The sequence below is a fragment of the Bufo bufo genome, chromosome 8 (assembly GCF_905171765.1).
Source record: "Bufo bufo chromosome 8, aBufBuf1.1, whole genome shotgun sequence".
Taxonomy (NCBI): domain Eukaryota; kingdom Metazoa; phylum Chordata; class Amphibia; order Anura; family Bufonidae; genus Bufo; species Bufo bufo.
In genome coordinates, this window is record NC_053396.1 from 15,186,239 (window position 1) to 15,203,456 (window position 17,218).

The 17,218-nt window shown below is 46.5% G+C and overlaps 1 protein-coding gene across 1 annotated transcript; it reads right to left on the reverse strand.

The window, feature by feature from the left end:
* Positions 1-11,675: 11,675 nt before the first annotated feature.
* On the reverse strand, positions 11,676-12,605 carry LOC120977608. The gene has a single exon (XM_040405614.1). It carries the CDS (start codon positions 12,462-12,464, stop codon positions 11,676-11,678), a length of 789 nt encoding a protein of 262 aa, XP_040261548.1. The 5' UTR covers positions 12,465-12,605.
* Between the last annotated feature and the right edge of the window lie 4,613 nt (positions 12,606-17,218).

A 17,218-nucleotide genomic window follows, 5' to 3' on the forward strand; every position in this document is an offset into this window, starting at 1 on the left:
TTGGTATATATATATATCTTCCTCTCGTATTAAATCCTTGCTTTGCTTCCTATATAGCATCTGCCCATCAGTGTTACTTATCTTTGCTGGTAAGATCCTGACTGGTCTTGATAATGACTGTAGGTTTCTCCCAGGAGGTTCTGTCCTGCAACTGGGGTGTCTCTACTGAGCTAATCCTAGCCTCATGAGCTTCAGGTGGACGAAGTAACTCCTCTAGTCCCCTGGAATGAACTACCACTCCCCTGTCTGGGCCTTCCTATATATATCTAGTGCTCTCTAGCTCCCTCTAACGTCTGGGAGGCTAAACTACACCCTGACAGGCCTGACACCCAGCTAACACAGGGAAATGCATACATAACATTAAAGGTAATAAAGACACATTAACCCCTTTTGTGCAGTGCCCACCTTTATCTAGTGGGACACTACAATAACCCCTGGAAATGAGCAGCACATAATGTAATGGAAAAATTAATGAAGTCAACAAAGGAGGCAATATGGACAATCACAATACATTAGTAAGTGCCTTGTATTAACCTTCTCTACATGATAAATGCCATTTGCTGAAGCGAGACGACCCCTTTAATAGTTTCTTAAAGTCCCCAAGACTCAAAATGTACACAAAGGGTTAAGTACCAACTATAGCACACAAACTCATCTTAAAAATTAGTTGTTGGTTCCCCTGGAACAGCTAAAGCAGCCCTTTATTTGGATGTACTGGGCAAACAGGGCCATAGATCTCAGCTTCCTGTACCTCTTCTGTCTAGTGCTGTGCTATAGGAGAAACATTAGTGGTACCATAGCAGCAATGAATGATTTTCAAGTCCACGCTAGACCATATATGTGCAGGAAGTTGTCACGCAGATGCTTCCACCGTTTGAGGTTCTTTTGCTGTACAGTCCCTGAAAAAATGGGAACATGAACATTCAATATCATCAGTTTTATTATTCAATGCATACACCTTCGTAAAATACATTGTGCAAGGGTGGACTGAAGGGTCGTGGCCACATAAAGATAGTGGACCATGAAGTGGACCTCAGGGTGGCATCACTGACAGCTTTTGATGGTCAGCCCCTTAATCAACTATGGGTCTGTCAGCAGTTTCGATCCTTCAAAACTGCTGACAGTGCTGTACAGATAATTGTTACGGACGTTCCCGCGACAGGTGGCAGCAGATCGGTGAGACTGGCAACACGTGGTTTGATCTGACATGTTTTCCGTTTGGATCATATGACGTCTGTGTTGTTTCTGGTGCTTGCCTCACCTTCTTTCCCCAGGTGTGACTATTAGGGTCATTTAACCTTCTCTATTTATAGTTGTTTCTCCCACTATGCTGTGCGGTTTATAGCTTCTGTTGGAGTTGTGGATAGCTGGTGTGTGGATCTCGGCTGAGTTCCTGGTGCTGCCATAGACACTTGAAGTTAAGTGTTTTCTTTCCCTTTTGTATTTTGTTTGGGTTATTTTGTGTGTTGCATTTCCCTGTCATTTATATTAAGGCCTGAGGGAGACTCCTGTTCGTCCTTTCTTTTGGAGGAACAGGTTGTCTCAGTCCTGACATTAGTACCAGGGTTCTATAGGGCGAGTTAGGACACTAGGTATTCCAGTGTATGAACTCACCTACCTCTGGGGTCTGTTCATACTGGTAGTTAGTCAGGACTTTGATTAGGGTTTTACTAGGAGGTGTCCATCTCCTTTCCCTAGTTTCCAGGCCTTATTCCCTCACTCCTTTCCCTCCTATGTTTGGTGTGGTGTTTCCCTCCTACACCCGAACGTAACAGTAATGGAGTAAGAAGCGTGAGAATACCTGGTTGCATGACCAAGAAATCCAACCTTTATTCCCCCTACATTGCGATCACAAGGGCCAAGGAGGTGGACGCTTCATGCTCCTTGCTCTCAGCTCTCTGCACTAAACCCTTCCCCGACCCTCTCCACAAAGGGACCACCTCGATGGCACCTGAGATCACAACGTCCAGGTGATTAAAAGTTGGATTTTAGTCAAGCACCCTACATGACCTTCACCCCACGTATGCCGACACTGCTTCTCATCACCATCATCATCATAAAACTGTCAGCACTTTTGGGCACTCAAAACTGCTGACAGATGCCCTTTAAGTGACCAAGCACTCAGGGACTTCACCCTCGCCATTATGTATCTAGCTTAAAAAAAAAATCTGTATTATTTCCCACTTAGGTCAGTCTTGTAAAAATTCCAAATTTATATCAAGTGTACGGCTACATGGCGACAGCCAGTCAAAGAAAAGTCACGCGACACAAAAGGATATGACTAGGGATCAGCGAACCCGAACTGTATAGTTCGGGTTCGTACCGAATTTTGGGGTGTCCGTGACACGGATCCGAACCCGAACATTTTCGTAAAAGTCCGGGTTCGGGTTCGGTGTTCGGTGCTTTCTTGGCGCTTTTTGAAAGGCTGCAAAGCAGCCAATCAACAAGCGTCATACTACTTGCCCCAAGAGGCCATCACAGCCTTGCCTACTATTGGCATGGCTGTGATTGGCCAGTGCAGCATGTGACCCAGCCTCTATTTAAGCTTGGGTCACGTAGCGCTGCACGTCACTCTGCTGATTCAAGCATAGGGAGAGGTTGCAGCTGCGACGTTAGGGCGAGATTAGGCAGATTAACTCCTCCAAAAGACTTCATTCTGTGATCGATCTGCAGCTGTGGATCATTGAAGTGCTAATATCGACTTGCTCACTTTTTTGAGGCTGCCCAGAGCGTTTTTAGATCACTTTTTTCTGGGGTGATCGGCGGCCATTTTGTGACTTGTGGTGCGGCAGCACAAGCCATCACCGAGTGTATTTAACCATCAATAGTGTGGTTATTTTGTGCTATATCCTACATCAGCTGCAGGCTGAGCCTGTGTCATCGAAGTGCATTTAACCATCAACAGTCTGGTTATTTTTTGGCCATATACTACATCAGCTGCAGGCTGAGCCTGTGTCACCGAAGTGCATTTAACCATCAACAGTCTGGTTATTTTTTGGCCATATACTACATCTGGTGCAGGCTGAGCCTGTGTCACCCAAGTGCATTTAACCATCAATAGTGTCGTTATTTTTTGGCCATATACTAAATCAGGGGCAAGTTGAGCCTGTCACCCAGCGCCAAAAAAATAGACCTGACATTTCTATTCAACCAAATTTGTACTGTTATAGCTGGTCAAGTTATTTGTAGTGACCGTAAAAGCACATTTTTTGTTCTGGGCTGAAAAACTATTCCCAAATTTGCCATTCTCAAAATAACTAGTTTCTGCTATATGAGGCCTACTTGAAATCTATCCCAAAAAGGATATCTTACATTGAAGGTGCTGATAGTGTCATTCAGAAAAACCTAAGACACACGCTACCGTGCAGATAGAAGTCTGATTCTGTGATTAAACCTTAACCTGTCACACAGCGCAAAAAAAAACAGGCCTCACATTTCTATTCAACCAAATCTGTACTGTTTTAGCTGGTCAAGTTATTTGTAGTGACCGTAAAAGCACACTTTTTGTTCTGGGTTGAAAAACTATTCCCAAATTTGCCATTCTCAAAATTGTGGTGAACGGGAACAATGAGGAAAACATCTAATAAGGGACGCGGACGTGGACATGGTCGTGGTGGTGTTAGTGGACCCTCTGGTGCTGGGAGAGGACGTGGCCGTTCTGCCACAGCCACACGTCCTAGTGAACCAACTACCTCAGGTCCCAGTAGCCAGCAGAATTTACAGTGATATTTTGTGGGGCCCAATGCCGTTTTAAGGATGGTAAGGCCTGAGCAGGTACAGGCATTAGTCAATTGGGTGGCCGACAGTGGATCCAGCACGTTCACATTATCTCCCACCCAGTCTTCTGCAGAAAGCGCACAGATGGCGCATGAAAACCAAGCCCATCGGTCTGTCACATCACCCCCATGCATATCAGGGAAACTGTCTGAGCCTCAAGTTATGCAGCAGTCTCTTATGCTGTTTGAAGACTCTGCTGCCAGGGTTTCCCAAGGGCATCCACCTAGCCCTTCCCCAGGGCTGGAAGAGATAGAATGCACTAACGCACAACCACTTATTTTTCCTGATGATGAGGACATGGGAATACCACCTCAGCACGTCTCTGATGATGACGAAACACAGGTGCCTACTGCTGGGTCTTTCTGCAGTGTGCAGACTGAACAGGAGGTCAGGGATCAAGACTGGGTGGAAGACGATGCAGGGGACGATGAGGTCCTAGACCCCACATGGAATGAAGGTCGTGCCACTGACTTTCAGAGTTCGGAGGAAGAGGCAGTGGTGAGACCGAGCCAACAGCGTAGCAAAAGAGGGAGCAGTGGGCAAAATCAGAACACCCGCCGCCAAGAGACTCCGCCTGCTACTGACCGCCGCCATCTGGGACCGAGCACCCCAAAGGCAGCTTCAAGGAGTTCCCTGGCATGGCACTTCTTCAAACAATGTGCTGACGACAAGACCCGAGTGGTTTGCACGCTGTGCCATCAGAGCCTGAAGCGAGGCATTAACGTTCTGAACCTTAGCACAACCTGCATGACCAGGCACCTGCATGCAAAGCATGAACTGCAGTGGAGTAAACACCTTAAAAACAAGGAAGTCACTCAGGCTCCCCCTGCTACCTCTTCTGCTGCTGCCGCCTCGGCCTCTTCTGCTGCTGCTGCTGCTGCCGCCGCCTCGGCCTCTTCCTCTGCCTCTGGAGGAACGTTGGCACCTGCTGCCCAGCAAACATGGGATGTACCACCAACACCACCACCTGCGTCACCAAGCATCTCAACCATGTCATACGGCAGCGTTCAGCTCTCCATCTCACAAACATTTGAGAGAAAGCGTAAATTCCCACCTAGCCACCCTCGATCCCTGGCCCTGAATGCCAGCATTTCTAAACTACTGGCCTATGAAATGCTGTCATTTAGGCTGGTGGAGACAGACAGCTTCAAACAGCTCATGTCACTTGCTGTCCCACAGTATGTTGTTTCCAGCTGCCACTACTTCTCCAAGAGAGCCGTGCCTTCCTTCACAAACAAGTGTCCGATAAAATCAAGTGTGCACTGCGCAACGCCATCTGTGGCAAGGTCCACCTAACCACAGATACGTGGACCAGTAAGCACGGCCAGGGACGCTATATCTCCCTAACTGCACACTGGGTAAATGTAGTGGCGGCTGGGCCCCAGGCGGAGAGCTGTTTGGCGCACGTCCTTCCGCCGCCAAGGATCGCAGGGCAACATTCTTTGCCTCCTGTCTCCTCCTCCTCCTACTCAGCTTCCTCCTCCTCTTCTTCCACCTGCTCATCCAGTCAGCCACACACCTTCACCACCAACTTCAGCACAGCCCGGGGTAAACGTCAGCAGGCCATTCTGAAACTCATATGTTTGGGGGACAGGCCCCACACCGCACAGGAGTTGTGGCGGGGTATAGAACAACAGACCGACTGCGCTACAGCGTAACTTTGGCCTTCCCGCTCACCGCCTCATATGCGACGTACCCACCAGGTGGAACTCCACCTTGCATATGCTGGACAGACTGTGCGAGCAGCAGCAGGCCATAGTGGAGTTTCAGCTGCAGCACGCACGGGTCAGTCGCACTGCGGATCAGACACACTTCACCACCAATGACTGGGCCTCCATGCGAGACCTGTGTGCCCTGTTGCATTGTTTCAAGTACTCCACCAACATGGCCAGTGGCGATGATGCCGTTATCAGCGTTACAATACCACTTCTATGTCTCCTTGAGAAAACACTTAGGGCGATGATGGAAGAGGAGGTGGCCCAGGAGGAAGAGGAGGAAGAGGGGTCATTTTTAGCACTTTCAGGCCAGTCTCTTCGAAGTGACTCAGAGGGAGGTTTTTTGCAACACCAGAGGCCAGGTACAAATGTGGCCAGACAGGGCCCACTACTGGAGGACGAGGAGGACGAGGATGAGGAGGAGGTGGAGGAGGATGAGGATGAAGCATGTTCACAGCGGGGTGGCACCCAAAGCAGCTCGGGCCCATCACTGGTGCGTGGCTGGGGGGAAACACAGGACGATGACAATACGCCTCCCACAGAGGACAGCTTGTCCTTACCTCTGGGCAGCCTGGCACACATGAGCGACTACATGCTGCAGTGCCTGCGCAACGACAGCAGAGTTGCCCACATTTTAACGTGTGAGGACTACTGGGTTGCCACCCTGCTGGATCCCCGGTACAAAGACAATGTGCCCACCTTACTTCCTACACTGGAGCGTGATAGGAAGATGCGCGAGTACAAGCGCACGTTGGTAGACGCGCTACTGAGAGCATTCCCAAATGTCACAGGGGAACCAGTGGAAGCCCAAGGCGAAGGCAGAGGAGGAGCAAGAGGTCGCCAACGCAGCTGTGTCACGGCCAGCTCCTCTGAGGGCAGGGTTAGCATGGCAGAGATGTGGAAAAGTTTTGTCACCACGCCACAGCTAACTGCACCACCACCTGATACGGAACGTGTTAGCAGGAGGCAACATTTCACTAACATGGTGGAACAGTACCTGTGCACACCCCTCCACGTACTGACTGATGGTTTGGCCCCATTCAACTTCTGGGTCTCCAAATTGTCCACGTGGCCAGAGCTAGCCTTTTATGCCTTTGAGGTGCTGGCCTGCCCAGCGGCCAGCGTTTTGTCTGAACGTGTATTCAGCACGGCAGGGGGCGTCATTACAGACAAACGCAGCCGCCTGTCTACAGCCAATGTGGACAAGCTGACGTTCATAAAAATGAACCAGGCATGGATCCCACAGGACCTGTCCATCCCTTGTGCAGATTAGATATTAACTACCTCCCCTTAACAATATATTATTCTACTCCAGGGCACTTCCTCATTCAATACTATTTTTAATTTCATTTTACCATTATATTGCAGGGCAACCCAAAGTTGAATGAACCTCTCCTCTGCCTGGGTGCCTGGGCCTAAATATGTGACAGTGGCCTGTTCCAGTGGTGGGTGACGTGAAGCCTGATTCTCTGCTATGACATGAAGACTGATTCTGCGCTGACATAAGGCCAGATTCTCTGTTACGGGACCTATCTCCTCTGCCTGGGTACCTGGGCCTAAATGTGTGACAGTGGCCTGTTCCAGTGGTGGGTGACGTGAAGCCTGATTCTCTGCTATGACATGAAGACAGATTCTGTGCTGACATAAGGCCAGATTCTCTGTTACGGGACCTCTCTCCTCTGCCTGGGTGCCTGGGCCTAAATATGTGACAGTGGCCTGTTCCAGTGGTGGGTGACGTGAAGCCTGATTCTCTGCTATGACATGAAGACTGATTCTGCGCTGACATAAGGCCAGATTCTCTGTTACGGGACCTCTCTCCTCTGCCTGGGTGCCTGGGCCTAAATGTGTGACAGTGGCCTGTTCCAGTGGTGGGTGACTTGAAGCCTGATTCTCTGCTATGACATGAAGACAGATTCTGTGCTGACATAAGGCCAGATTCTCTGTTACGGGACCTCTCTCCTCTGCCTGGGTGCCTGGGCCTAAATATGTGACAGTGGCCTGTTCCAGTGGTGGGTGACGTGAAGCCTGATTCTCTGCTATGACATGAAGACTGATTCTGCACTGACATAAGGCCAGATACTCTGTTACGGGACCTCTCTCCTCTGCCTGGGTGCCTGGGCCTAAATGTGTGACAGTGGCCTGTTCCAGTGGTGGGTGACGTGAAGCCTGATTCTCTGCTATGACATGAAGACAGATTCTGTGCTGACATAAGGCCAGATTCTCTGTTACGGGACCTCTCTCCTCTGTCTGGGTGCCGGGGCCTAAATATGTGACAGTGGCCTGTTCCAGTGGTGGGTGACGTGAAGCCTGATTCTCTGCTATGACAAGAAGACTGATTCTGCGCTGACATAAGGCCAGATTCTCTGTTACGGGACCTCTCTCCTCTGCCTGGGTGCCTGGGCCTAAATGTGTGACAGTGGCCTGTTCCAGTGGTGGGTGACGTGAAGCCAGATTCTCTGCTATGACATGAAGACAGATTCTGTGATGACATAAGGCCAGATTCTCTGTTACGGGACCTCTCTCCTCTGCCTGGGTGCCTGGGCCTAAATATGTGACAGTGGCCTGTTCCAGTGGTGGGTGACGTGAAGCCTGATTCTCTGCTATGACATGAAGACAGATTCTGCACTGACATAAGGCCAGATTCTCTGTTACGGGACCTCTCTCCTCTGCCTGGGTGCCTGGGCCTAAATATGTGACAGTGGCCTGTTCCAGTGGTGGTTGACGTGAAGCCTGATTCTCTGCTATGACATGAAGACTGATTCTGTGCTGACATAAGGCCAGATTCTCTGTTACGGGACCTCTCTCCTCTGTCTGGGTGCCTGGGCCTAAATATTTGACAGTGGCCTGTTCCAGTGGTGGGTGACGTGAAGCCTGATTCTCTGCAATGACATGAAGACTGATTCTGCGCTGACATAAGGCCAGATTCTCTGTTACAAGACCTCTCTCCTCTGCCTGGGTGCCTGGGCCTAAATGTGTGACAGTGGCCTGTTCCAGTGGTGGGTGACTTGAAGCCTGATTCTCTGCTATGACATGAAGACAGATTCTGTGCTGACATAAGGCCAGATTCTCTGTTACGGGACCTCTCTCCTCTGCCTGGGTGCCTGGGCCTAAATATGTGACAGTGGCCTGTTCCAGTGGTGGGTGACGTGAAGCCTGATTCTCTGCTATGACATGAAGACTGATTCTGCGCTGACATAAGGCCAGATTCTCTGTTACGGGACCTCTCTCCTCTGCCTGGGTGCCTGGGCCTAAATGTGTGACAGTGGCCTGTTCCAGTGGTGGGTGACGTGAAGCCTGATTCTCTGCTATGACATGAAGACAGATTCTGTGCTGACATAAGGCCAGATTCTCTGTTACGGGACCTCTCTTCTCTGCCTGGGTGCCTGGGCCTAAATATGTGACAGTGGCCTGTTCCAGTGGTGGGTGACGTGAAGCCTGATTCTCTGCTATGACATGAAGACTGATTCTGCGCTGACATAAGGCCAGATTCTCTGTTACGGGACCTCTCTCCTCTGCCTGGGTGCCTGGGCCTAAATGTGTGACAGTGGCCTGTTCCAGTGGTGGGTGACGTGAAGCCAGATTCTCTGCTATGACATGAAGACAGATTCTGTGATGACATAAGGCCAGATTCTCTGTTACGGGACCTCTCTCCTCTGCCTGGGTGCCTGGGCCTAAATATGTGACAGTGGCCTGTTCCAGTGGTGGGTGACGTGAAGCCTGATTCTCTGCTATGACATGAAGACAGATTCTGCACTGACATAAGGCCAGATTCTCTGTTACGGGACCTCTCTCCTCTGCCTGGGTGCCTGGGCCTAAATATGTGACAGTGGCCTGTTCCAGTGGTGGTTGACGTGAAGCCTAATTCTCTGCTATGACATGAAGACTGATTCTGTGCTGACATAAGGCCAGATTCTCTGTTACGGGACCTCTCTGCTCTGTCTGGGTGCCTGGGCCTAAATATGTGACAGTGGCCTGTTCCAGTGGTGGGTGACGTGAAGCCTGATTCTCTGCAATGACATGAAGACTGATTCTGCGCTGACATAAGGCCAGATTCTCTGTTACAAGACCTCTCTCCTCTGCCTGGGTGCCTGGGCCTAAATGTGTGACAGTGGCCTGTTCCAGTGGTGGGTGACTTGAAGCCTGATTCTCTGCTATGACATGAAGACAGATTCTGTGCTGACATAAGGCCAGATTCTCTGTTACGGGACCTCTCTCCTCTGCCTGGGTGCCTGGGCCTAAATGTGTGACAGTGGCCTGTTCCAGTGGTGGGTGACGTGAAGCCTGATTCTCTGCTATGACATGAAGACAGATTCTGTGCTGACATAAGGCCAGATTCTCTGTTACGGGACCTCTCTCCTCTGCCTGGGTGCCTGGGCCTAAATATGTGACAGTGGCCTGTTCCAGTGGTGGGTGACGTGAAGCCAGAATAAAAATTAGATGTGAACATAAAGTCCCCGATTCAGGATCAATAAATTCTCTTACAATATGGCTGGAAGTTATCTCGTGAATATTGTCTGTCTTGGCTTAGGCAGCACTTAGGAAATGCATTAAGATTGTTTTATTCCCTTGTAATACAGTAATTATTAAATAATCAATATCCACAGTTCATCCTTGCTGTGCAGACAGCGTAGAATACAGTCCTATCGTTTCAGTGCAAAGGAGAAGAAAAGCCGCAATTCCTCCATTGTCCTGGCTTTCTAAGGGTACAGTATGGTCGGCCCGTTATAGTCACTGGCCAACCATGTGGCTTGTGAAGAAAGTTGAGCGGAGCCAACAGGAGGCAAATTGGCACTACGCCTACACAGCGACACTGACACTTCATTCTAGCGAGCAGAGGGGGTCTAGCCAATCAATTATTGGTGGCATGTACCAAAGAGATGTCCCCAACGTCTATCCCTAGACAACCCGTTTTCTCATTCTGAATGTGATGTCCATCATACCTCAGATTTCTTATTCTTTCTATCTCTTGAGCTAATGGTTACCCCCTGGAAGTAATATGCTTCCATGAAAAGTTGAGAAAACTCATTTCTGGACTAGAAAGATGGTCGTAACTAAAGTCCATTCAGCCACTTCCCTGACAAACTGTCAGCTGCTAAATGATTGCACCTAAGGATCTGGCCTGACTGAAGGCTCCTTTTTTATGTAGTCAACCTTATTCAATACCCTGTTAACTTTTTCTATCAAACTGGCTTCATATTTTGCTAAAATGTTGTCTTCAATCAGGAAACTCTGGTCGAGCTCTTTTTGCTTGGGTTCTCGGTAATGGCAAAGTTTGGCAATGTCACTGGGAACTTTGTACTCACTACCTGTATACTCAAGTGGAACATGGACCGATACTTGCACAATGCTCCTGGGATTTACGATCATCTTCGTAGGATTGATCTCGTGAGGTCGGTTGGGTTCCCGGTATATATGGTGGAGGATGTTAACTCCTGGGACAGAGATCCAGTCTTCTGGTGTTTTCTGGTTAGTCTTATCTTGAGAAGTGGTCGGAAAGAGATGGTTTTCGAAGATAAACACGTTGAAGGTAGGGTCGATACTGAGAAGATAGTCCAACATTTCTGGCCAGTCTTTGTGGACTATTGGGATGATCAGCTCATCAATGTCATTAAGAGCTATATACTTACTCCTGTACATGTTGCGATAAATGCAGTCGTTCAAAGCTGCGGTCTGACCAAAGTAATGGAGATCTCCGGGATGATCTGGGTAGTGCCAACCCTTGGAAACATTTATGAAAGAGGTAATGGGCCAAGGAATAAGTTCTACAAAGTTCAAGTCTCCTCCTCCTGAGGAAGCAAACTATACGCGAAACGCGCGTTGAGGAGCGCCATTGCCCTGGTACCTGTCCCTGCTCTGTTGGTATGTAGCCCCATACACCTGCTTTACCTTATATTTTTGGATCTTGTGTCTGCCATTTTGGTATTCATGCACTCCGGTGTATTGAGGCAAGCGCACCCTTGCTATAGATTCTCCGTGCTCCTGGTATTATATCCTTTGGGATAATAGATTATTTATATATTACATACATGGAGATCTATTTACGTCCGTCCAATGGATGGGGCAGGTAGCAGTGTGATGCAGGATTGTGGTGGTCCCTGCTCATTTATTGTCTTATAATATGTATCATGTATGTCTTTTACGGATATTTAATAAAATTGATTTGTATTTTCTCATACCGGTGTGTCAAGCACTCTTTTTCTTTATTGTGGTATCATGTAATTGCAGGAGTGTACCGTTTATTTTCAAGACCGCAGGTGATTTAAAGTTCAAGTCTATGTAATAAGACAGAATTTTCTGCATATGTAGACTAGATTCAGTGTGGTAAATGATCACTTTTTGGGCACCCAACATGCGGTACATCTCCATTGACTGAATAAACTGAAGTTCATTGCTGTAGGCACCAAACATGGCTGAGATGCAAATAATAAAGTTATACTGGAAATCAGGCTCTAATACATTAAACTGTTCATCAATGTTTTGTATTTTAAGGAATACAGGTTCAGGGTTGTCCTTTGGGTACAGAGATACGTATTCAGGGGCTACGTTGCCCTGAACGTTGCATAGAAGATCTGTTGTACCATAAGGAAAATCAAAATGGTCAGTGTGGACTTGATGCTCTGCCAAAATGCAGATATTTGTGTAAATTTGACAAAAGTCACACAGCAAAGAATCGGGTTCATTTCGATAGGTTATGCCCAAAATTCGGACAATCCTGCTAGAACGAAAGTCCAAGTAGGCCGATACAAGGAAGGTTTTACTGTTTTTGACTTTGACAATGGTATCTTGTATTACGTTGGGCTTACATACTGGATATTTTGACGTTGTTGATTTGAGGAGGGTGAAGGTGAAGGAACCATTAGGCAAACCAACTTTTACAAACACGATAATGTATATCAAGTAGACCAGGGAGAAAGTCGCAAAAATGACAGAAAAGACTTTACAGAGTTTCTTGAACGATGCACATAGCTTCATTCCGGATAGGCGATCAAGATCCAATGTTTTATCTTCTGTTCTTAATTTCTGCCATTGAAGAGTTATAGTCTATAAAAAAAATTAAAAAAAATGGGTAAGTTTCAAAATTCATATGTTATGATCTATCATTAAACCCCTAGTATCAATATTAGAACCGTTCTCTGCCATACAAATCCCTTTTTGGTAGAAGGATCCTCAGATAAGTCATTTACAGAATGTACCAGTCCTGGGATCACCAATGATTGGTAAAGGAACCTCGCATCAAGTGTTCAATTTCCCTGTAGTGCCACCACTGGGGAAATGAGGCATTACACCATCCCTATTGACATCAATGGGTTCTCCATATCATGCACAGATGAGTTGGGTCCTCCAGAAGAAGAGTTTCTCTTTGTACTCTCCATTCTGGATAATAAATGAAGGTGCTGAACAGGGGACTCCATTCTGTATATCTATTCTTCATTTTTAAATATATTATTTGAAAATGGGTGTTTTAGACCACACAACCGCTGTAACTTGCACCTATGGGAAACAGGGTCATGGTTGACTCTTTTGTCTACTTAAATTGTAGTACCATCTTAAAGGGTTGGTCTCAGGACGACAACCCATGTTCATATGAGCATCACAAAGGAGATGCCCCAATCTGAACTAGAGTGAATCAGTTCTAAAATGCAGGAATTTGATTTAAAAAAATCCAAAAAGTTCAGATTCAACAGAATTTGAATTTTTGTGTGATTTGTTTAAAAAACAATAGGAAAAACAGACAGAAGAGACAGAGAGGAGAAGAATTTAAGTATAGACAGAAGACAGAGAGAGGAGAGAAAGCGAGATAGAGAGAGATGGATTTCCAGGCAATCAGGGCACTTTATTTGGACCCGAGTACAATTGGATCACCAATTTCGGCAATTTGGAGCTGAATTGAATTTTAAGAAATTCACTCATCACTGCTCAGAATCCATCGTTTGGCACCTGAAGATACAGCTGATTACTACACCACTTCATTTTACAAAGGGGTTGTCAATATTACGCAACCCCTCTAAAGAAATATAATATTTTGGCATGCAAGATAGAGGGAGCCTCCATGATCAGATGCTATTTCTGTGGCTGGACACTATTATGTAAGAACACAACATAAAGCATTTCATTAAGGGACCCTCCTTGACAGCTCAACATGCCTCAAAGGGTTTGTCCAGCACTTAATTACTGATGATCTATCCTCAGTACAGCTCATCAATATCTAACTGCAAGAGTCCAAATCACGACGACCCCGCCGGTCAGCTGTTGATATCACTTGCCTCGGTCACAAGGCCATTCTGCAGCTCAGTCCCATGCAAGTGGATGGTATCCAAAAAAGCAGAAATCCAGCTTCCAATAAAACCGTGGCAGCTTTTATTAAAATAGTGCATTAAAAACCAATGTTGGATTCCATGTCTACGCGTTTCAGATCATTTAATACTGATCCTTACTCATGACATGCAAGTGGATGGAACTGAGCTGCAATACCAAACACATCCACTATACATTGTATGGCGCTGTGCTTGGTACAGCTTTCAAATAGCTGTTCGACAGGTGGATGCCAGGAGTCAAGTCCTCAGATATTGATGACACCCTGTGGATAGTACATGAGAAAACCCCTTTATTAGCATTTAGGAGACAGACCCTTTTAATTGCATTGCATTCATTAAACATCAATCTAGTTGCCTAACAGTGGGCTGAATGAGGATGGACGTACAAGTTAATGACCAATTCAACTCCACTGCCTATTTATTTTTTTTTTTATTTTTTTAACAAAAAAGGGGTTTTGCAATCATGACTTTATGCGATGACATGTGATGTTGTAATTGTGACCCGGCTTCATTACACATTGCTGCTAAACTTCCCAAAAGTCAGAGGAACTCCGTTCGGTTCAACCCTGTGTCAAGGTTATGGTCTGATTTTCAGCTAACAGCAAGCTCAGACTATAACAGAACATTTTTATTACATGTGCACCATATAGAGAAGCCTCTAGACACTATAAAACTGTAGGCAGACAACTGCCCACCCAAACAACTGGAGCCACTAGATGGACCAAGGATCTGGCACAAGAAAGGAAGCCTCTAAGGAGATTCATGGCAAATCCTATGGATATTATAGGCTACGGCCACCATTTGTATCATTGCATTTGACCAATTTTGGGCTAAAAATCATGTTTAAAATTAGTCTTTATTGTTCATAGCTTTTGTCAGTAGATCCCTCCATAATTGGTCAGATCTGGAGCAACAGGAGTTGACGTTCTTGCGGGGTAGGAACTCTGTGTAGATAGGCCGGTGAACACTAGCATTGCCCCCTTCCCCAATCAGGGCCTACTAGGGACAGTGGTTCCCTGCACCAGTCTACATGTTTCCTTCTGCGTCCTGCCATTTGCCCATACAGCATTTTACGACCACATATGGGGTGTTTCTGTAAACTACATAATCAGAGCAATAAATATAGAATTTTGTTTGGCTGTTAACCCCAGCTTTGTAACTGGAAAAAATGGATTAAAATAGAAAATCTGCCAAAAAAAGTGACATTTTTAAATTTTATTTCTATATTCCATTAATTCTTGTGGAACACCTAAAGAGTTAACAAAGTTTGTAAAATCAGTTCTGAATACCTTGAGGGGTGTAGTTTGTAAAATGGGGTCATTTTTGGGTGGTTTCTATTATGTAAGCCTCGCAAAGTGACTTCAGACCTGAACTGGTCCTGAAAAAGATTTGCTTCTAAACTTCTAAGCCTTGTAACGTCCCCAAAAAATAAAATGGCATTCACAAAATGATCCAAACATGAAGTAGACATATGGGGAATGTAAATTAATAACTATTTTTGGAGTTATTACTATGTATTATAGAAGTAGAGAAATTTGGTATTTTTTTATAAATAAAAATTACGTTTTTTTAATCCATTTTACCAGTGTCATGAAGTAAAATATGTGACGAAAAAACTATCTCAGAATTGCCTGGATAAGTAAAAGTGTTTTCAAGTTATTCACACATAAAGTGACACTGGTCAGATTTGCAAAAAATGGCCTGGTCCTTAAAGAGGACCTTTCACCGATTCTTACCCTATGAACTAACTATACAGACATGTGGAGCGGCGCCCGGGGATCTCACTGCACTTACTATTATCCCCGGGCGCCGCTCCGTTCTCCCGTTATGCCCTCCGGTATCTCCGCTCACTAAGTTATAGTAGGTGGAGATTCCAGTCCCTAAGTTATGGTAGGCGGAGTCTGCTCTAGCGCTGGCCAATCGCAGCGCAGAGCTCACAGCCTGGGAGGGTATTTTCTCCCAGGCTGTGAGCTCTGCAATGCGATTGGCCAGCGCTACAGAAGAACAAGGGCAGACTCTGCCTACCATAACTTAGGGAACGGAGATACCGGAGGGCATAGCAGGAGAACGGAGCGGCGCCCGGGGATAATAGTAAGTGCAGTGAGATCCCCGGGTGCCGCTCCACATGTCTGTATAGTTAGTTCATAGGGTAAGAATCGGTGAAAGGTCCTCTTTAAGGTGAAAATGAGCCCGGTCCTTAAGGGGTTAAACAGATGATGCAGCTGATAACATCAGATCAGCTGCCCCAGAGGCGCCCCTCTTCAAAGAATCTGTGGGGTCCTCCTTCCTTTAGGACCATCAATGTCCCTTTCTTTTCAATCCTAGTGATCCACTGATCTAAGGATTACTTTTGCACATTTTGGATCTCTTCCCCTGATGATTTATCACTTGAAACGTGACACGTTGGGAACCATCCTGTAGGGCAAAAATAGGGATACCCGCCTAATCTAGGGTAAGGTATCCGGACAGGGCCACCCCTTGCGGGGTAGGAACTCTGTGTAGATAGGCCGGTGAACACTAGCATTGCCCCCTTCCCCAATCAGGGCCTACTAGGGACAGTGGTTCCCTGCACCAGTCTACATCTTGCAATTACCTACGACTACATCTAACCCTCGGCCCAGACGCGGTATTATTTCCACCACGCTAGGCTGATCCCTACCAGGGGGCGTCTGAATGGTAAGACTGTTCCATAAATTTTAGCCATATCTCAAGCATCTGTTTGTGGCGCTATATATTTTATATAAACTAATAGTAAAAGTTATATTTTAAGCTCTCCCAAATTCTCTATTGTTTATTAAATTGTTAGTGGGAGCGCCGATATCTATAAATCCTAACTACCTTACATAGAATTTTTCGGTTAAACAGATGAATTTAACAGATTTTCTTTCACTATCACAAATGCAGTGCAGGGCGCAAATGTACTTTTTAGCAAAAAAAACGGAAGCAGCCCGTGTGCCTTCCACAATTTGCGGAACAGGCGGCCCATTGTAGAAATGCCTATTCTTGTCCGCAAAACGGACAAGAATAGGACATGTTATATTTTTTTGCGGGGCTACGGAACGGAACAACGGATGCGGACAGCACACGGAGTGCTGTTCGCATCTTTTGTGGCCCTATTGAAGTGAAGTGAATGGGTCCGCATCCGAGCCGCAAAAACTGCGGCTCGGATGCATGAGGCCTTACTTGGATTGTACTTTACATAAAAAAAATGTGAATATGTCACCCCCTGGGTCCCTGAACTCACAGACGGATTCCCTATATTATTTTCCATTCTCCTGGCACATATGCAGGTGCAGGTGCACCTAAAAAATGGGAATATATTGCCCACTGAACTAAAAGAACAGGGTTAAATTAGGTTAAATTATTGTCCCTGGCACATATGCAGTGCTGGTGCACTGAACTTGCACAAAA